General features: G+C 39.7%; 1 protein-coding gene across 10 annotated transcripts in view; it reads right to left on the bottom strand.

Annotated features, from left to right (window-relative positions):
- Positions 1 to 2306: 2306 nt before the first annotated feature.
- The window catches only part of DEUP1 (deuterosome assembly protein 1), an 82442-nt gene continuing 62686 nt past the window's right edge, over positions 2307 to 22062 (bottom strand). For 7 of the 10 annotated variants that reach the window (XM_082682677.1, XM_082682682.1, XM_082682681.1 and 4 more), the window contains 3 exons: positions 19413 to 19609; positions 12749 to 12863; positions 2307 to 3291 (listed from right to left, as the gene is read on the bottom strand). In XM_082682677.1, the coding sequence (XP_082538803.1) occupies positions 3115 to 3291; positions 12749 to 12863; positions 19413 to 19609 (489 nt within the window). In that variant the 3' untranslated portion in view covers positions 2307 to 3114. The remainder of the gene's footprint in view (positions 3292 to 12748; positions 12864 to 19412; positions 19610 to 22062) is intronic. The other 3 variants (XM_082682676.1, XM_082682684.1, XM_082682683.1) reach the window with 2 other exon arrangements.

Below are 22062 nucleotides of genomic sequence, written 5' to 3' on the forward strand. Positions count from 1 at the left end.
TCCTTGGGCCCAAATCCCTCATACACTTTCTACCATATTGCTCAAGTCCTAGGATTCTCGGGGCTTCATTTGCTCCGACCATGAAGCACCGTGGCTAATGTTCTGTATCAGAGTCCTACTAGACATAGTTGAAACATAAAAAGGAATGTGTACTCAGACAGACAGTCCTGTGTGAGCTGAAGGAATAGTGAAGGTCCCCCTCACATCCATCAGGTTTCAGACAACTTTTATAGTCTGTGCACTCTTGTGCAGCTGACAATTTCATACGTCTTGTGTTTTGTCATTTCCATAAACTGCCTCAAATTTGCTCTATTCGTTTTCTTTGCTGAAGGTATCGCCCTCCCCCACTGCCATATTTGGATTCAATTGTCCCATCAATCACTACTTACCAAATGCCTCCCATGACCAGGACCTGTGCTAGGAGAACAGGGGAGACAGGGGAGCCTAAGAGGACTCTTCTCTTCTAGGATCTTTCGGGCCCATTGGAGAGACAGGAGGCACATAGATGGAGAGAAAATTGATATTAGTGCAGATGGTGGAACGGGGAAGAGATAACCCCATACCACTGTTGAAATTCTGATTCTAGATTGCTTGGGCCAGGGTAACCGTGGGTGAGGCCTAGCAGGGACCTGGACAAACCCCCTGCCACGGAGGCCCTCTAATGAGGCAGCCTCTAGGATGCTTGGCTCTGGTGGTTCTCCCAGAGTGAGACCTGGCTGGGGCTGCCTCTCGGAGGCTGGTAAGTGGGTGACTCCAAGCTCCACGAAGCCAGAGCAGCTGTCAACAGACCATCCAGACTTGTCTTGACTGACATTGAGGGTTACCTCGGATTATCCAGCAGCCTACCTTCCCTCCCGCAAATATGCTGAATTCCCAGGCCAGTTAATATGCTCCTGAGTAAATGAGAAGTTAAAGTATATATTGAAGCTATTATGAGGCAAAAGTTAACTCAGGTCTCACTTCTTCCTTGAGCCAAATTCCAGTGTTAGATGGCCTCCGGGGTCTTTCCCTGGTTTTCTTTCCTTCTCCTCCTTCTGTCATGTTATAGCTAAATCATGGGCTAACATGGCTTTTGGAGAAGGGAGGAGGCTATAACTGGTATCCTTTGGTCCCTGGAGGGTGGGAGTGGCCAAGGAGGAGCCAGAGAGTGCCGGTGGGTGGGGGGTTGGGGGGGTGGGTGGCCTTGCTCCTTCCCTGCTCTCAGCAGGCAAACAGAGCTGGCTTGCTTTTTATCTTGATTATATCTATGCTAGGCTTTAGCATTTGATTCCTTTTGAACAATGAATCCCGCTGTTAAGCAAAAAAATACTGAAAACTACTGTTTTAAGAAAGCCCGTATTAAGTGCAATGCTGAACTAGTGATTTAAAAGAAGTTTGCTTAGGGACTTGAAATAATAATCCAGAGGAGCAAATTCCCTGTTAGTCCTGGACGTGCTCCAAGTTCATGCTCTCTTGACTCTGCGAAGTTCTATGAACACTGTAGCTAGATCTTTATTTCAGCACACAGTTTTTAATCATGTCTCCAGCCTGAGAAGAATGAAGTGGCATTCAGATTTAGGGGATTGTAAAGATACATGTATTTAAGCTTTTGCATTGTTTGCATTTGCATTATGGATACAAAGCTTTTAGAATTGTTTCTGGAATGCCCTTTTCCTAACACATACTTTTTTTCTTCCCATCTTCTAAAGATAACACTGAAAAATATTTTGCATCCAGGCTAGAAATTATTAAAAAGTTTTAAAGCGCCATAACTTCTGTTATTTTTCTCATATAGACTTTTTTGTGTACACTGAAGACTTTGTACCCCTCAGATGTTTTGTCATGAAACAGGGCTTCTGTGGATAAGCCTTGCTCACCATCTGCTTGCTTACAAAAGGTGATAGCTGGGAAGTAGGAAGAGCTGGAGCCAATAATTAAAAGCCAGGCGTCTCTGACTCCCTTGATTACCCTGATTCTAGAAGTTTCTTAACAGCTGGATTCCCAGAAACAAGGATTCTAGCCTTGCTGACTTCACAGGCTTGTTTTGAGTTGGAATGGATATTGCTGTGTGAAGGCTTTCTTCAAATATCAAGAGCTGTACACGGTCCCATCTCCTAAAGGGAACAGGGCTCTGCATTTCTCGCATGACAATGATACTTATCTAGACATCTTGACTTCATCTTTCAGTATGTTGAGATTTAGTCTTTTCGAAGAGAAAAAGAAAACCGTAAAAGCTGTAGGACTTACCTTGAGTGACTATAGAGGGATCTTTCATAATCTTTATATAAATGTCATTTTTAAAGAAAGAATGGATTGTCATGCTTACATGCTTGTAACTTGAATTTTATTGTCCACTACCATGCTATTACTGTTGTATACAGATTTGGCATTTATGTTTTCAGTCCACAGAATTTTGTATTCCTTTATTATATTAACAACAGAGGTATTACAGAGAAGAATGTCACAACAGTAATGTTTTATATCTTCTTGATCTTGTTCATGTCCATGAAGTAGTTAACATTAACAGGAAAGCTTTAATCTCTGGCTGGCACATATATGTTAAGTGTGTAAATAGCTTGTTCCATGTCTCATTGTGTTAAAACAGAGACATTACAAGGATGAACGCGAAACCAGTAAAGCTGTACTGTTTTTTTTTTTCCTAAAAGAAATTTTAGGATGTTAACATAGCTCAAAATAATGTCTTTTCATTCTTAAAAATCCTCGAGTTTCCAGACCTAGAACAAGTGAGCTGTGCTCGATGCGTTGGTATTTGGAAGGCGGCATTCCCTTTCCCTCATTTTGTGTTGTTACAGACGAAATGCGTTTTCAGTATACACGATTCAAGTGGGGGAAAAGCCCCATATTGAATTCCACAATATTCCTTAGACTGGGAAACAAATCTCTTTTGGAGTAGTCAACGTTTATTTTCTCATTACTCTGCAGCCAAACAATTTACTATGTAAATGTAGAAATACAAACAGCTTTATCGAACAAAATATTTTCTAGCTGCCTAACAGAAATGATTTCTTAAGAAAACAGAACAAAATTTCTCAGTTTCATTATTCAGCTTTGTAAATATTTTGCCAGAGCTTTTTTTTCTTGGGGTGGGGGAAGCAAATAAAAGAGTTTAAAAGCTCATACGTGTCTATTTTGTTTTAGCTTGGTGTATTTATTAAGAGTAAATTCTGTATGTCTTTGCAGTTCATCAATATGCGTATTTAGAAGTTTCTCAAATTCTTTTGCTCGTTTCTCTTCCTCCAGAAGGAAATGCTGTGCAGCCAGAGAGGCTGGGAAGACTATATCTGGGGGAGACTAAAGACAGAAAGAAATGTTAGATGAGGAAACACAAAGCCTTCTAAACCTTCCTGTTTCCAGACGCGCTTCATCCCTGGCATGGTCGAAGGGCAACTCTCAGGGAGATAATCCACGCTAAACTCTCCCTGCTTTTGTAATCCAGGGACGGCTCGGGAAATCCTGACGGAACGAAAACATCACAGCACCATTATATTCCAAAGCTCTAGAAACGAATATTACTGTGTCCAACTGCAAAAGCAGGGACAACATGGAACTTGCCTGAAACATACTTGACCAATTTGTCAAACCGAGGTTACTCACCTGAAAATAGGCAACTCCAAAAAGCTAAAATGAAGATTATAGTAGACTCGGGCAAGGAAAGCTTAATAGGAAAAAAAAAAAAAAAATTAAGGACTAGAGGAAAAAGGAAGCTAACTGCTGTCTGGAGTTGGCCAGGTGGGGAGGGCCGGCAGCATGGTGCATGTTGCCGTACGAGAAGCTTCCTCGTGGGGAAGGCCCTAGTGCTGGAACGCAGCTCGTTTGTCTGATTAGAGCTGACAAAGCCTCAGTCGTGAGCGCCCAGTTACACACTTTGTGGTAATATGGGAGTGTTCATTTGATTCTTTGTGACCTGTGAAGTCCTAATTAATACCAAATGACTTAGCAGATCCCACACTAGAGGAGTCTCTGATAGAAAAAAATTGCCTTGTGTAGCCTCTGGTGAGTTTAGTAGGCAAGTTGCATTGAAGGCCCTTAAGATTCCGCAACAAGGCCAGAGAACTCTATACTATTTGTAAAACAGTTCCTGTAATGCTGCTGAGCCCTGGTTGAGGTAGAGCATCTAAGAAGTGGGTAGGATGACTGGATCAAGCTCTGTCCTTAGCCACTCAGTGGAAATTACAGATGGGTCCAATGCGGTCTGCCTTTCGCCAAGGTTAAGTTAGCTAGCTGTTGCTATTGAGTATCTCATCTGCTTGCAACAAAGACCAAAGCTGAGGAATTCCTAACAGGGCAGCATCTCTCAGGGACACCAACAAGCCTCTTGGCAATCAGTTCACACAGGGTCCCTTACACCTTGGAAAGGGCAATGTTTCATCCTTACCAGCACTGACATGTATTCTATGGGTTTGCCTTTCCTGCCCAAAGGGCCTTGGCCTTGACCACTACCTGAGAGCTCACAGACAGACCGATTTACTGATGTGGGATCCTGATTAATACTAAAGGAACCTAATTTGCAGCAGAGGAGTATGTCAGTGGGGCATGACGTTGGCATTCATTGGGCTTCCTGCATACAACACCCTCTAGAGGATGCTAGCCTGATAGACTTCTTGAAGGCAGGGCTGGGACATCAGCTGGGAAATTATACCCTGTGAGGATGGGGTACCCTTCTCCGGGATATGGTGTAGACAGTCAACCAATGGCTATTACACACTACTGTGTTTCCAACAGGTAGAACACAGGAATCTGGGAACAGAAGGGAAGATGGAGGAATGGCTCCACTCTCTGTCATTTCTGTTGACCCACTTGGAGAATTTGGACCTTCTGTCTTTGTATCTTGAGTATCGAGGTGGTTGGTCTCAGAGAGGAAAATGCCTCCAACAAGAGACCTATAAGACTCTCACTAAACTTAAAGCACTAGCCACCACCTAGCCACCTTGGGTACCTCATTCCAACAAGATCAGAGGCTCAGAAAAGAGGTACTACCCCAGCAGAGGTACCTGGCCCTAATCACCACAGAGACTACTGCTACATGGGGCACCTGCGCGCTCAGTTCATTAAGCGTCTGCCTTCGGCTCAGGTCATAATCCCGGGGTCCTGGGATTGAGCCCCACATTGGGCTCCCTGCTCAGCGGGGAGTCTGCTTCTCCCTCTCCCTCTGCTGCTTCCCCTGCTTGTGGGTATGTGCTCTCTCTCTCTTTTTGTCAAATAAATAATGAAAATGTTAAATAAAAAAGACTATTGCTACATAACAGAGGTTGTAAGGAACATGTCTGATATTCAAATGAGCCACTGAGATTTCTTTTAATACCCTCGTGCCTACTTTTAACTGTAAGTAGCCACATCCTGGCAAGGGCATGGGCATCTAGAATGGGTGAAGAGATGATGACTAGCAGTCAAGTCCTTGAGACCAGTTGCAGCATCAAGGCCTGTATTGTGTTGCACTAACCCTCCTCTTGAGCCTTTCCCAGAAATTACGGCCAGCCAGAAGCTTGGAGAAGCTAGGCCGGAATGGAATGAACAACAGGAAGAGAATATGATCTGAGCGGTTCAAGAGGCAGATGGTAGCAGAAGCTGTTGGTGCCCTATGAGGATTCCCTTCAGTGGGCTAGTACATCCATTCCCCAGCTGCTGGGGGTGTTGGTTCTCTGGACACCTACCCTCAGCTGGGCTGGAGCCTCCTGCCTCATCCAAGAAGTTGCAGTAGCTCCTTCAGCCCATTCCCTCTCCTCCCAGAGGCAAGGACTGATGGACACAAGGCCCGGAACGCCTGACTTCCTGTCACCAAGGGAACCTACTCTGTCATGCAATTCATGCTCCAAGCTCCTGGTGAGACCAGGCCAAGCTAACTTCTTGCTGAGACCTCACCCTTGTTTAGCTTTTCTCCCCGCCCTTAGACTGCTTCCCTGACTCTCCTTCTGTCGAGAATACTACCTTCAGTAAATCACTTTCATAAGAATTTCCATCTCAGATTCTAGGAAACCTGATCTCAGATGGATGACTTCCTAACTTCTGGCTTGAATGATGAGTGGGTGACATCAATGCCATTTACTGAGAAAAAATAAAACAGTAAAAGGGGCCCATTAGGGTGAAGGTCTTACTTATTTTCGATTCCCCAGGTTCTAGCGCAGATTTGGGCACAGAGTATATTTTAAATATACAAAATTTTTAATTAATATATGAATGGAGTAAGTGCTTTTGATTTTGAATAATGCTGAATTAGAGGTGACTTGGGACTCAGACAGATTGTCATATAGAAGATGCAATAGGTCATCAGTCCAGATCTCAAAAGATAGGTCTGGATCAGAGATATTTCAAAGTTATAGATAATTAAAGCCCTGAGTCTGATTGAAATCATTCAAGACATGCAAATAAAAAAAGCAGTTCAAAAATGGGATCTTGGAGAGAACTTCATTTCAGGCCCCCATCCCATGTTCATGTTCTCGACCTTGTCAGCAATGATAACCGTATTATGTATTAATGGAGATTTTCAGCAACCCGTCTGCTATCCTTCCAGCTTAGTCTAGTATCCCCACTTTCTCACGTCACTCATCCCCTTCTAACTCTGCTTATATTCCAGATCCATCCTTACAACCATTCAGAAACTTGTCCCCCATCCTCCCCGCCCCCTGCCCGTATCCTGTCTCTGTCCTAGGGACTGGGTAAAACCCAGGCCTAAATAAACAGCCTGAGCCATGCCTGCATCTGAGGGGCAGGTAGATGGGCGGGTGGGGGTTATATCACTGCAGGGACTGATTCCACGGGAAGTCCATGACCGCAAATGTCAGGTGGTTAAACACCGCCTGACTGTCCTACTGCCCTTCCCTGGGATATTCACTTTCTCACTCATTACCTGGTGCCTCCTTCTCAGGAGGGAGCTCCCTCACCTCTCCACGCCCTTTTGCACCTCTAGCCATATTTTAGGCCATACTCAGTTTCAGAGACTCTTACTTCTAGCTCTACTGTGGATTCTATTCCTTCGTATCTTGTCGATGGCTGTTTCTGCAAATAAGCCTTGTTGCTCATGGGTCCCACCTCCTTTGCCATCAGTTTTTCCTCCTCTCCTTCAAGGTTCCCATTGAACCACTAAGTGTTATGGTCTGAGGCTTTGTCTTGGGACAGTTTCCCCATTTATACCCTGCAAAGTATTCTCATCCAGCCCTACAGATTTCAATGCCAGCCACATGCTGATTACTCCCATACTTTGTTTCCAGCTCTGATCTCTTGCTGGAATACCAGAGTCCCATATCCCAACACCTATCTGATATCCCCATCGCATGACTAATAAACACATTGAATGCAGGGCCCTGTCTAGAAATCATGGCTTTATCCTCTCACCCCACTCCTCCCCCTTGTCTTTCATGTCTGCACATGGCACTAGCATCCACCCGGTGCTCAGGGGCCATCCTAGGAGTCATCTCAGAGTCCCCTCTTTCCCTCACCTCCCAGAGCCAACCCCCTGTCAGTCTGGTGTGTTCTCCACCCCATTTCCCAGATCCCAGATGTTTCTCTCTCTCCACCGTAGCCAAGCCAGCACCATCATCTCTTGCCTTGACTACTGAAATAGCCTGAAAATTGTTCTCCCCATTCCTACATTTGCCCCTCTCTAATTTATTATTTATTTGGCAATCAAAAGGGTCTTCTTAAAAGATATTTTAAAAACAAAACTCAAAGTCCTTCCCTTGGCCTATAGTCTCTACAGATCTTTTCTTCTGAATACTTCTCTGTCCCCATTTCATTCCATCCTCTCTCTCCTCCTAGGTCCAGACTCTTCCACCTGCTCCTTGACTGGTTCTCAAACTTAACAAACTTGATCGTGCCTTACGGATCTGCACCAGGGACTCCCTCTGCCTGCAGACCTCCTCCTCCAGATCTTTGGATCATTTGTTGTTGTTGTTGTTGTTGTTGTTGTTAATTTAGGTCTCAACTTAATTTAGGTCCCCTCAGTGTCCCCTCTGCATTTTCCAGGTCATGTAACTGAAAGTAATCTTTCACACTCCTGTTACTTCCTGTCACATCACTGGCTTCTCTTTTTGTCATACAATTTATCACTATTGGATTTTTTTTATATTCCTTTGTTTCCAGTCATTAATTGTCCCCACCCTTTTTTGAGGTAAAATGCACATCAAATAAAACCATTTTTTTTTTTTTTTTTTTAAAGATTTCATTTATTTATTTGACAGAGAGAAATCACAAGTAGGTAGAGAGGCAGGCAGAGAGAGAGAGGAGGAAGCAGGCTCCCTGCCAAGCAGAGAGCCCGATGCGGGACTCGATCCCAGGACCCTGAGATCATGACCTGAGCCGAAGGCAGCGGCTCAACCACTGAGCCACCCAGGCGCCCCATAAAACCATTTTAAAATGAATCACTCAGTGGCCTTTACAATTTACACTCACAATGTTATGGAACAACCATCTCTTTCTGGTTCCAAAATAGTTTTATCCTCCTGACAGGAAACTCAACCCATTAAGCCACTGATCCCCATTCCCCATGCCGCCCTTGGTAACCACCAATCTGCATCCTGTTTCTATGATTCACCTATTCTCAGCCCTTCATATAGGTGGAATCATAAAATATATCATCTTTGGGACCTATTGCTCTTGCTTAGCCTTGTGTTTTGGGGGTTCATCCAACACATTGTAGTATGTATCACTACTCCACTCCTTTTTATGGCTGAATAGTATTCCACTGTGTCTGGGACACTATTTGTTAATTCATTCATCCATTTTTTGGTGGGGGTGGGGTGGGGCATTCCTCTCTTTTGCCAGACTGTAGACCTGTCTCATCAAAGATGTGTTTAGAACAGAACCTGCCATACACTTGATGCTTATAATATATGTGTATTTTATGCCTGAATGATGAACATTAATATTTAAGGGAGATGTATAGGAGGCAGAAGCTTGGAAGCAGACTGGGAAAAAGGAATTCGAAAGACAACAGGGAAATCAGTGAAGAATAGGGTCATAGAAGCCAGAGGACATGAGAGTTTTAAGAAAAAAAGATGAAGAAGAGTTCTTAAAGGCATATTTAATTAGCAGCTAGAAGGTTCCTGATGGTCTTGGAAGGAACAGAATTGACATAGAAGTTAAAATGCAGAAGTGTGTGGGGGGGGGAGGAACCACTGGACCCAAAAGAGTGGACTGGGCTGTGTCTTTCAGGGAACATCACAGATTAAGTTCTCCATGCCCAGACTTAAAACAGTAGAGAATTTTCTTTCCTGGTGACTGTGGAGCTAGGAATTTCCTCAAAGGATTAACACGGAATTTTAGAGACAGAAGAAAGCCTAGTGCTTATTAAGTTAATAAAACAGATGATCTCATATGCTTTCTATGTGCCTACTAGTGCCACACCCTATTTTAGGTGCAGGGGTTACAATGGTAAACAAAGAAAAAAATCCCTACTTTAATGGAGCTTAAATTCTAAAGGAGGGAGGCAAACACACAAGCAGATGTAAAATGGTTTATGGTGAAGTGCTATGAACAAAACAAAAACCAGGACTAGGGGTCAGGGAATAAAGAGGGAGGTGCTCTGGTTGGTTGGTTGCCCAGGCCCCTCGGATGAGGTGATAGTTGAGAAGAAACGAACGATCCTACAATGCCAACAACTGCTGACATTAGAACATTTAGCAATTCATCATGTTTGCTTTCCCTGGGATAATGCTTACTTTGGAGTCCTTAAAGGTCCAAATTTTGTTGATACAGAATTTGCTAAATCCCCTTAGTGGTTCCCGTAGCTTAAATCAGGAAATTTATTTCAGTTACTTTGTCGATATGAGATTTTATTCTGTTCAAATAATTCTGGCATTTCAAGGCTTCAAGGGTTAATGGTTTTAAGTCTTCTCTTTCCACCAGAGCTTAAATCTTACTTCCAAAAGAAGGGGATAGATTCCAGAAAAGCAGAAAAATACTCATGGGATAGCCATCCGGTTTAAACATTTTCTGTTGTAGCCAATGTTTATAATTTGTATCCAATATGAGTATACCATGGAGAGGTGCTGAAAAATTACATAATATATTTTGAATACAAGTGAATGCAATTGGTAAGAGTAATACTAGTTACTTTCTGAGGTAAATACTTACTTTAAGAAACCCCGTGAATATTATGTTCAAGAAATTAAATAATAAGGCAGAAAATTTCAGCACAGAACTAGAAAATGTAAAAAAAGAATGAAACGAAAATTCAAGACTTGAAAAATAAAAGACTGAAATCAACCTACCGGAGACCATTTTCTTGAGACAGGGAGAGTGGCTCTTTTATGTATAGAAACCAATGCAGAAAGTCAAGGAAAATGAAGAAACATAAGAATATGAAATTAAGAACATTTTCCCCCTGTTTTATGAGGTCAGCATAATGCTGACAAGGACAGCAAAGGAATATTACAGGCTAATTTCTCTAGTGAACACAAAGCAAAAATTCTAAGCCAATATGAACAGACCAAATACAGTAATCAAGTGGAGTTTATTCCAAAAATTCAAAGTTGGGTTAACAAGAAAAGAGGAGGAGAAAAATTATATGGTTTATAATTCAAAGTTGGGTTAACAAGAAAAGCAGAGGAGAAAAATTATATGGTTTATTTTATTTTTTTTTCGGTCATTTTAAAAGCAGTAGTAAAAGCATTTGATAAAATTCCATATTAATTCGTGAACAAAGTTCACAATCTAGGAATAAAAGGGAATTTCCATAATCTTTTCAAAGGAATCTATAAAATACCTATAGAAATATCATACATAATGGTGGACTACTGAAAGCTTTCTCTTTTCAACTGCAAATGAGAGAAGGATACTGTCTGTACCACTGCTCCTACTCAACATTTACTGGAGGAGGCCTTAGTATAATAAAGCAAGAAAAAGAGAAAAAAGGTATAAAGATATGAAAGTAGAAAAACTGTCATTAGTTTGATTCTGGATACAGAAAATTCAATAGCATCTACAGGAATGGAAAACATGTGCAAATTCAATTGAATATTTTCATGGGAAAAGGGTTTGATAATACTACCTTGCACCATATGCAAAATTTGATTTCTGGTATAAATGTAAATATGAAAGGTAAAGAGCCAAAGGTTCTAGAAGAAAATATTTTTATAACTTTGGGACAAGCCAAGTTTTAAATACGATACCAAAAATGTTAACCACAGAAGTTTGAGCGTATTAAAATTAGAAACTTCTGGTTACCAAAAGATGTTATTAAGTGAAGAAACAAGTAAGAGTAGGAGAAGATATCTAAAATTTATATAACCAACAAAGGGCTTATATCCAGAATATAGAAGGAACTCCTACAAATCAATGAGAATAAAGGTGGTCCAACAGGAAGTTGGGAAAGGAAATTGAACAGACATTTTACAAAGGAGAATATAAAAATGGCCGGTAAATATATGAAAAGGAGCTCAGCTTCATTATTCACCAGATATATAACTAAAACCACAATAGGAAGTTACCACACACTGACCAGGAAAACTAAAATTAAAAAGACTAATAATACCAAGTGTTGGAAAGAATATATAACAGGAACACTCATATACTACTTATTGGGGTATTAACTGGCTCAAACTATTAGGAAAACAGTTTTGCATTCCCTCCTAAAACTGACCTTACGAATATCCCCTGACCTAGCAATTTCACTCTTGGGAATATGCCCAATGGAAATGTGTACACATGTGTGCCAAAAACACATATGAGAATGTGTTTAGTGGTATTATTTGTAATATTCTCAAGCAGGATATAACTCAAATGCATGCCAACAGCAAAATGGATAAATTGTAGTCTTCTCCCACGTAGCATTTATGTACAATGGACTACTATAGCGAAACAAAAATAGATCAACTACAGCCATAGAAAACAATGTGGATGATGGACCTCAGAAGTAATGTTGAGTAAAAGAAGCCAGACATAAAGAACACATATAGTATGATACCATTTACATAAAATTTACAAATGGCCACAACTAATTTGTGACATTGAGAGTCAGGGTGGTGTTTACCTTAGGAGCAAATGGAAGGGGTGACTGGAAGGGAATGCGAGAGGTGCTTCCCGAGTGTCACCAATGTTCTGTTTGTTACTTGCATGCTAATTACACGGATGTTCCCTCTGTGATAACTCATCAAGCTGAACAATTTTGATTGTGAGTATTTCTGTATGTATGTCAGAGTCAATAAAAAGAATTTTTTTTTTTTTTAAACAGGCATAAAAGGACTCTTGGGTGGCTCAGACGGTTAAGTGTGTGCCTCTGGCTCAGGTCATGATCCCAGGGTCCTGGGATCGAGTCCCACATCGGCTCCCACCTCAGCAGAGTCTGTTTCTCCCTCTTTCTCTACCTCTCCCCCTGCTTGTGCTCTCTTTCTCTCTCTCTCAAATGAATAAATAAAATATCTAAAAAAGAAAAAAATTTAAAAAGAAAAAAAATAAAACAGACATAAAAGATCATTTGTTGCTCTTTAAAATAGGCAGATCATTGAGGGCTCATGCAGTGTCAAAGGATGAGTCCTAAGCGTTTGAATTTTTAAAAATCTGAATTTTTAAAATTTTAAAATTTTCACCAGTAATTCTGGCCTGCACTCGAGGGTAATAGCCAGAGACAGAAACACTTCATGGAGCATTATGGATCTCTTTTCCTTCTAAGGAAAGGCATGGCCAGATGACTCGCAGACCCACCTCAGAGTCCAATCCGGAGCAACTTTTTTTTTTTTTTTTTAATGTGTACATCAGTATATAGGTATCAGTGTAAGAGTAATCACTCCCTAAAGGAAAAAAATAAGCCACTCACCAGTGGGAACACTTCGTCGTCACTAACCAGGGGACTTGTCATTTCTTTGGTTTGAAATGGCAAAGGTGGCAGAGGAGGTGTCACACTTCTGTTTGGCTCACGATCTTGGCTAAGTCTAGAAGAGAAGGATGGTCCTCGTTTACTGCTACACCAAGGACACTGCTTATTCTCGCGGCTAAGGTAGTTTCTCTGATGTCTAAAGGTGGTGGCTGGGCGGGGGGAAGCACAAAAACTTTGGGCTTCTTATCTCGGTATCTCTTTGAAAATCATCTTCCTGATGAGTCATTTCTAATGATTAATAGTGAACCGGAAACTTGGTAATTGTTAAAAATATTCTTCTATTCTTATTCCCTGGATTGCATCCCTTTCTGTGTTTTACTTTTGGGTCTCTTTGCCATTTAATTCAATAACATGATACCCAATTTGGGAAGAATCTAAGAACGGCTCACACTGCTGCCCTTGATGATTCTAAATAATCCTCTTTTTGTATTCTCTATTTCACTTAACCTTGCTGGCTTTCTTAACAGAATTATGCTGCCTTTTTTTTAATGCTAAACTAAGTCCTTGTACAATAATTCTAATTTCTACAGGGCTTAATAATTTGCAACATTTTGCTGTTCCTGGGTGGCTCAGTCAGTTAGGTGCCTTCAGCTCAGGTCAGGATCCGGGGGTCCTGGGATCGAGTCCTGAGCTGGGCTCTCTGCCCAGCAAGAAGTCTGCTTTTCCCTCTGCCCTCCCTCCTGATCATGCATTTTCTCTATTTCTCTCAATAAAACCATAAAAAAACATTTTTTCAATTTGTATCATCTCCTAAATTCTTCCACACTTAGTAGTTTTATGACCTTGACCTTGAGCAGGAAATTATGTCTTTCTGTGACTTTAATTTTTTCTTTGATAAAAAGTGGGTTGTTGGGAGAAATGAACTTCACAATTGGGATGAAAGGTACAGTACAGAATTGGTTGTTTGTACTAAAATAGAAGGTAGAAGGTAGAAGACTGAATAAAAAACCAGTGAGATTTTAAATTTTGGTATGCTGACTAAACAAAGGAAGAACAAAGCAAAAAACCGAACCAATTTCCCATAAAATTTTACATAAAGAGGTCCTAATAGTACAAGCTACTTGGGACCAAATAAATGTCTTTCTGAACATTAATTCATGAAATTGGGGTTGAAATTCAATCAAAATCATCAAAGCCCATGAAAACATAAGAATCCCTTCAACTTAAGATTATTTATTCATTTTTACTGATTATTCAAATTCTCCACAGGTATTGATTTACCATTTTCAAAGCCTTCATATTTTAATTTCCTGCAGTTGCAAAAAATTCACATTTCTGTTCTCTGTTCTTATCCAAAGACTATCTGTCTATACAGGCTTGTTTCCTATCATGTAAACATTCTCAAAGTGGTGCATACAAGTAACAATAAAAGTAAAGTGAGACATCTGTAAATTAGGACATAAAAACAAACACAACATGTTTTCCATTTTTACTGATCTTGAAATATATCCTTTTTAAAATCCATTCTTCCAAACCATAATTACCATGGAAACAGAACAGCAAATTAAACTGAAATAACGTGGTTTATGATGTGCATGTTAAGATGAAACAGCCCACAATTCGGATAGAATTATAACAATTGTAGGGTACATCTGCACAGAGTCTGCAGTCGAACCTTTTAACTGAGTGAGGGTAACATCTACACGTCAAAGCACAGTGGGAAAAATAAGATAATTATAGAAGGGACTCAAGAAATATATATCTCTTCATAATCTCAATTATACAAAGATTTCAGGGAAAGTATTTGTCCTAAATATTCTATAGAAGTATCTCAATGACCCCTTTTGCTTTGGATGTATCGATACAGTTTTATAGTGTTAATTCCTGAAACTTATAGGTGAACATGTGTTTTACTGTAAGATCCATAAAATACAGAGATTGAAAGGAAAGTCTACATTATGGAGTAAAATCCTTTTGTTTTAAGTCGTCTTTATATCTGAAAAGTTCTTCTAAAATGCAGCTATTCAAATACTTCATAAAACCGTCTTGCAAAAATGCTCAGTCTATCAGTTTAAAAGCTATCTTAAAAGTTATTTCTGAAGGCTTTTATTTCCTTCTCACAAGCTGGTCTTTTCAGTTTGCTTTTCCACAGGCCCTTGTCCCAAGCCTCTGCCTGCTTAGGCCAGGAGGGCAGGACCCAGTTGTTGGTGGGAGCAGAGCTCTGCCTCTGAGGCCATGGTGTCAGCTGTCCACAGTTTTCAGAGTTGTCTGACTGGACATCTGTTCCTGGTCCTCTGTTAGTTTTCCCTGGGCTACAGGATAATATTCTTAGCATGAACAGGTTCCCTTCACAAGTGCTAATTTGCCTGCTTCCAACCTTGCCTTCTAGCACTCCACGTGATGCTCCCCGTTCCACGAACTACTCATTATTTCCTGGCCCGCAACTGTTCAGCCTGCTATGTTTTGCTCCTTATTCAGTAACGCCTTGGTACAAAATTTTCTCAACTTACTTTTTTGGCTTCTGGATGACAATTCCTCCCTTGACAAGGGATTCTGTGAGTGTGGTTATGACAAACCCACCAACTTTGGTTTTCTTAATATTAGAATCTTTTTATTTCTTAACTAGATTTGAAGCAATTTTAATGATTAATATTTATGATCACTAAACTCTCTCCAGTGCATGATGTAACCTTTAAAACTTTACATTAACTTTTAAGTATGTATTGTATATAGAGATGAAGCCCCTTTTATTACAAAATTGAGGTGTCATTAAAATTGGTCATGTTAATCACTCTGGATACGGCTATTCAAAATTAGCTTGTAAATTACCCTTAAACTTCAAAACTCTAACTTTTAAAAACTTTAAAAATATTCAATACCTCCTCACCAAATTCAATTATATCTTATTCATAATTTTTTAAAGTGCTGAATAACTTTATCAGAAAGCAAATCTTATGGAATATCCTAAAATGCTTTGCATTTTAAGTGGATGAGCATGAAGAACTTCTTATTCTAATAGGAATGAAAAAAAAATTGAGTTACTTCTGAGTGGATAAAAGATTATTTAAAAATGTATTATGTGAAATACATCAATCAGAGAAAGAAAATTACCATATGATTTCGCTCATATGTGGAATTTTTAAAAAAAGATTTTATTTATTTAGTTGACAGAGAGAGAGATCACAAGTAGGGACAGAGGCGGGCAGAGAGGGAGGGGGAAGCAAGCTCCCCACTGAGCAGAGAGCCTGATGTGGGGCTCGATCCCAGGACTTTGAGATCATGACCTGAGCCGAAGGCAGAGGCTTAACCCACTGAGCCACCCAGGCGCCCCACTCATGTGTGGAATTTAAGGAACAAAACAGAGGATCACAGGGAAATGGAGGGAAAAATAAAATAAGATGAAATCAGTGAGGAAGACAAACCATAGGAAACAGAACTGAGGGTTGCTGGAGGGGTGGGGGGCTGGAGTAACTGGGTGATGGGCATTGAAGAGGGCATGTGATGTGAGCACTGGGTGCTGTAGGCAACTGATGAATCCCTAAACTCTGCTTCTGAAACTAATAATACACTAGATGTTAATTAATCCAATTTAAATAAAATAAAAATGTTAAAAAATGTATTATGCCAATCTTCCTCAGCTAAAAGGAGGAAGCAGCTAAAAATCAGACTTAAAAATTTTGTGGGGGACGTCTGGGTGACTCAATCGGTTAAGCATCTCCCTTTGGCTCAGGTCATCATTGCAGGGTCCTAGGATGGAGTCCTGCATCAGGCTCCCTGCTCAGTGGGGAGTCTTCTGCTCCCTCTGCCTGCCGCTCCCCTTGCTTGTGCTCTCTCTCTCTGACAAATAAATCAATAAAGTCTTTAAAAATTTTTTTTGTGGAATACTTTCTTCATATACTTGTACCTAAAAGATTTCTCCTTTCTAAAATAGTTTAATGAGACCTCACCGCATTAGCCATTGCTATGTAAATATGACTCAGTATTTTCTGATGATTTTTATGTCTCATGAGTACATAGAGCTTTTGCTATTTGGCTTCACTGAGCTGTGCTGTGAGGGAAAGAAGGAACATTTCATTTTTCACTTGCTAAAATTAATAGACATGTACTTTACAGCTCTCTACTGCTGAGCCCGCTGTCCTTGCAACTCAACAACGCTTTCCCCATAGTGGGTTCTACATGGTAATAATTTATTCAGAACATTTGAAATGCTGTTTCTTTTAAAAATCAGGTCACTGGAGAACACTGAAATCAGACAAGGCATTAAAACTAATTTAATGAAACTTTCAACAGATGAGACTGGCAGGACACAAGGGTCTGCAGCAGAAATAGTAGGTCCAAGCTGCTTATTAAGATAATCTCCTGCTGAGCACTTTACCTCGTGTTGCTTTCTGTGTCCCCTACTGTCTTATTTTTGTTAGGCACTTTTAACACATTCTGTGCCGTCCAACAAAGCAGAAAGGGGGCAATCCAAACAATAAAATTACTTCATTTTTTTTTTAAGATTTTATTTATTTATTTGACAGAGAGAAATCACAAGTAGATGGAGAGGCAGGCAGAGAGAGAGAGAGGGGGAAGCAGGCTCCCCGCTGAGCAGAGAGCCTGATGTGGGACTCGATCCCAGGACCCTGAGATCATGACCTGAGCTGAAGGCAGTGGCTTAACCCACTGAGCCACCCAGGCGCCCCAAAATTACTTCTTTAAAAATAACAAAAGGCAAATTAACTGTCTTTTAAATAACAACTCCTGGTACTGTCATCTAAGGCTTTCAGAGTTATTCCCAACAAGCAAGAACAGGAAACAGTGTTCTGCCCCTAATGGGGGCTCTATCCAGTCCAGTTTTGGCTAAGACTCACAGGAAGACCCTTTATCATATCTTTAGGGGTTTGCTTTTCTCTTGCCAAGGGGGAAAAAAAACAACGTATACATGGGTTTGTGATTTGACCCCTGGAGAAATCTGCATAGTAGGATTAATTCCATATTAGAAAATATACTTCTGTGCCACAGTCAAAATGAGACCCCTTTTGGACAGATTTTCAATTCTACTGGCCAGCACATGGGCACATTCACCAGAGAACTGGCCTACAGCCATGTCTCAGTGGCCTGTTCCATTTATCTGCACCCCCTCCCCAGATCTCCAACCTCTGCCCTGGCCAGCATCCTGCCATCAATTTTTTTTTGGGGGGGGGGGGCAGCAGCCAGTCTGTCCTCATTTCCTTCCTGAACTACTTGAAGAAAGGCTATTAATTTAGCACTTTCGAAAGGTGGCCATTTCTTGCATCCAATTAGGACCTATCCTCTAACTTGTACAGGGATGAGGTGATACCAGTAGGAGAGACATACACAACATCCACAAGAATGTTGAACAGACATATTTTTGGTATGTCCCGTGGATTTATGCATTTATCCACCTGTAGAACTGGGCATGCTTTGTTACAAGGATGAGCCTGGATTCACCCCTCTTCCACCCCACCTATCTCTGAGGAAATGTCAGATTCAGCCATTTGACCATCAACACCAACTTTTTAGGCACTGTGTGTTGTTGAAGAAGTATTCATATTATTCTAAAGGCTAACAATTTTGTTAGTAATAATAATATCAATAAGAATGGCTAACATTTATGGAAATACTTGTTTTACATGGAACTATGTGTTCTTCTCCAATTCTCGCAAAGAAAGTTATAATTATTATCCCTATTTATTGATTGGAAATTGAGGATAACGAAGTTTCCATAAATTTCCCAAGGTTGTAAATATTATGTTATATGAAAACAGTATGTGAGCTCTTCCTGCTAAGTACTATGAGTTCTTGAGCTAAAGTTGTATTGAGGTTGGGTCCTATCAATTCACCATTTTGTGGCACCACAAAATGTTAATAAATCTGATATTAAATGAGTTTGGGGAGTGTTGCATACTACACCCCTTCTTGACCCTCACAATGTACACTAGCATGTTAATAACTCAGAGCTGTCCTGTGAGAAAAGAAGCTTGTTTATTTTGCTGAGAATTTTCCAAGTCTGGAGAAAGACAAAAAAGTCTCCAGAGACAGATTTGATTCCATAAATATTTTATTAAAGTTGAATAAATTAGTCTGATTTTATAGTTGACATATTTACTTAAATTCTGAACTAAGGCACTTTAAAAGGGATTCTGTGGCTAGCAGATATTAATTCCCCATATGCTTCTCTTCACTCAGGGGAAACCTCCTACCCATTGTCCAATTCTTTCCCTAGGAAGCAATCACTGGTTTGTTGCTACTGTTGGAGTGTCGGAATAAAGTGTGTATTTTGAAGTGAGTCAGAAGTGACATAGTCCTATATTTCTACTTTGTTTGAACAATATATGTAACATATGAAAATCTAGTTTTTCTTTTGACATTAAAAATAAGATATCTGTTTGTATATTTTATTGCTGCATCAGTATCTAAGAAGGGTCTGAAGAGACAAAAATTCACTGTAACACTACCCATTTCCCTGTTAGATTTTGAAAGCTATCAACAGCACAGAATTTCACATAAAACAACAGATCTATACTATGCAGTACCATTGCAAAATAAAATTTTTAACAACTGAAGAGCAAGTTTACAAAATTCTATTTTGAATTGTTTCAAAATTCATTTCTATTAAATGTGCATACATTTGTGTCCTTATATAAGAGAGTTAACGTACCTATCTTCATGTTTTTCCATTTTTACTTGGTTTTGATAGGTGTACTGTCCCATTTCCTCATAGGTATTTTGGTTAGCCCATGCTGATTTGCCATTGACACGAAGTTTTGCAAGATCATTTCGGAGCCTTTCATTCTCGTGTTCCAGTTTGTTAATAGATGTATGCCTTGAATGTTCCCTGTTAGTGAAGTCCATAGTCTAAAGAATTAAAAAAAATCACTGAAAAAACTGTTCCTTATAAGTGATGCATACATTCTGTGCGTTTAAACACATCTGTTGGAAGGGGTCTTCCATTGGAGTCCAAAGATACGGATCTACTCCTCTGTACTTCCTAAGGCCCTTCCCCCTCACCTCCTCACAACACAGGTACTCAGTGACGGCTGCCATTGAACACATGCCCAGGAAAGCAATGCATACTCTAGTGTCCATGTACGCATTAGCATTCTCTGTATCTAGAACAGATTAGCTGGATTCAAGAGTTTTCATGTCTATGGGGTATGCCTTCTGGTGTTAATAATGGAACAAGAATAAATATACATTTCAATTTTGAAAGACTTTTTCTGATGACAAGAACACATGTCATTAGAGAAAAATCACATATTGCTTCCCCACTCTTGGGTGATGCAACAAATTATATACAAAATCCATATAGACTAGAGTCTGCTTCTGGACCATTTTAAAGCAAAGATCTAACAGCTGAGATGGTCCCAGTACCCTAGTTTTGAGGAGTGCAGCTTCATGATGGAGTTCTACTATCTGGTATAAGCACCCCCCCCCAATTTTTAATGGGTCTTAAGAAGAGAATGAGACACATGTTTAAATCACAAGATGAGAGGTTTAGAGCAAGAACAAAGATTTCCAGTGTTTTTTGAATTAAATGCCATAAGAAGTTCCTTAGGGAGAGTCTAAACTTTTCTTCTCGCAAGTTTTAAAAAACAGGATTATTCTCCCAAGAAAACTCATAAAAATGCTTTAAATGAGTCTACATAATCTTTTCTAGTCCTGTGATTTAGGTATCTGTGAGTCGTGTAGTTGCTGATTCAACAATACTTCTAATGTTGTCAGAGGGCAATATTTAAGCACAAAAAGTGTAACATAGATAAAGTATCATTTTTGAAGCTCCGAACTTCTATGGTTAAAAGCCCATAAGACCATAGATGAAAATGGCTTAGAACTTTATTTTGAAGTTTCTAAATGTGAGGCTTTGACATGGCAGACATGTCACGGGCTAGGTACTCCATAAAATCATTACAATTTCTTGGATGGAACCATGTGTTTTAAATTATTCCTATACTACTGTATTAGTATCAGGATTGACAAGGAAGGGTAGAAATGTATACATATTAGGTATGAAAAATATTTAGCCATTTGTTGTATTTTTTCTTCAAAGGACAAGCCTGCTTACTATATTTTCTGTTTACTGCCTAATGTGTTACAGAAACTCATGAATTGTTAGAATGAAAGAAAATTCTCTGGAAGAACAAATTCCCCTAAAATAATAGGGTTGTGTGTTTATACAGCTATTGACCAAGATGTCCTTTGGAAAGGAGGATCTTTGACGTATTTCTCTGCTTGGGAGGCCCATGCCCTTAAGTATACCTCTTCACATTTGCTCATTTGAGATACTCACATTTGCTCATTTGAGATACACCAATGCAGATAAAATAGTAATTTGTACTATGCTTTATAAGAGAAGGGATTTTTTATTCTAAAGTGAGAGCAGATTTGCAATACATACAAAGGATGTGGTCTTATAAAATTTGCCCTTCATAAGGAAAATATTCATTTGAGCAGATATAGTCAAGAAAGGTCATGGAAAACATTCAAAATTTCATTCTTAAAAAAATCTATTCATCAAAATATATAATTCTTGATGGTCTGCTTCTCAGTTATAACTTTAAGTTTTTTCTACAAACTTAGATTTCATCTGTGATTCCTTTTGGCCTAGTGTTGGTTTAAAGTAATTAAGAATGATAGTAATAATTTTTTAAAGGACTTGGTAATTTTCTAAATATACCATAATTAAATAAGTATTGTGAACATGACCTGAAAAAATCACACAGGTGATGTATTTACATGATATATATTTAAAAGCATATTCTATTTTCCTTGACAACAACATTTTGGGGATCCCTCATTTCATGTTTCTTTTAAATTCTTTTCTAGTAATTTCAGGAAATAATCCTCCACTAGATGGTTATCATGTGAAAACAGACACTGATTAAATTCTACCTCTGTGATTCTGATGATTTATTTTATAGGCCTGTTATTCTAAAATTTTACCCCCATATTTTAGAGGTTTGTAGTTTTAACCTATTGCATTCTTTTTTTTTTTTTAAGATTTTATTTATTTATTTGACAGAGAGAGATCACAAGTAGATGGAGAGGCAGGAAGAGAGAGAGAGAGGAGGAAGCAGGCTCCCTGCCGAGCAGAGAACCCGATATGGGACTCGATCCCAGGACCCTGAGATCATGACCTGAGCCGAAGGCAGCGGCTTAACCCACTGAGCCACCCAGGCGCCCCATAACCTATTGCATTCTTGAAATGGCAAAACCTCTTAATGTGTACATGCTTTGACATGCTAGCACGAGGCCAGTTGAGTTACTGAAGTGTCTGAATAATAATATTTTATATGTACACTTTTTCTTTT

The sequence above is a fragment of the Mustela nivalis genome (genome assembly GCF_964662115.1).
Source record: "Mustela nivalis genome assembly, chromosome: 9".
Taxonomy (NCBI): domain Eukaryota; kingdom Metazoa; phylum Chordata; class Mammalia; order Carnivora; family Mustelidae; genus Mustela; species Mustela nivalis.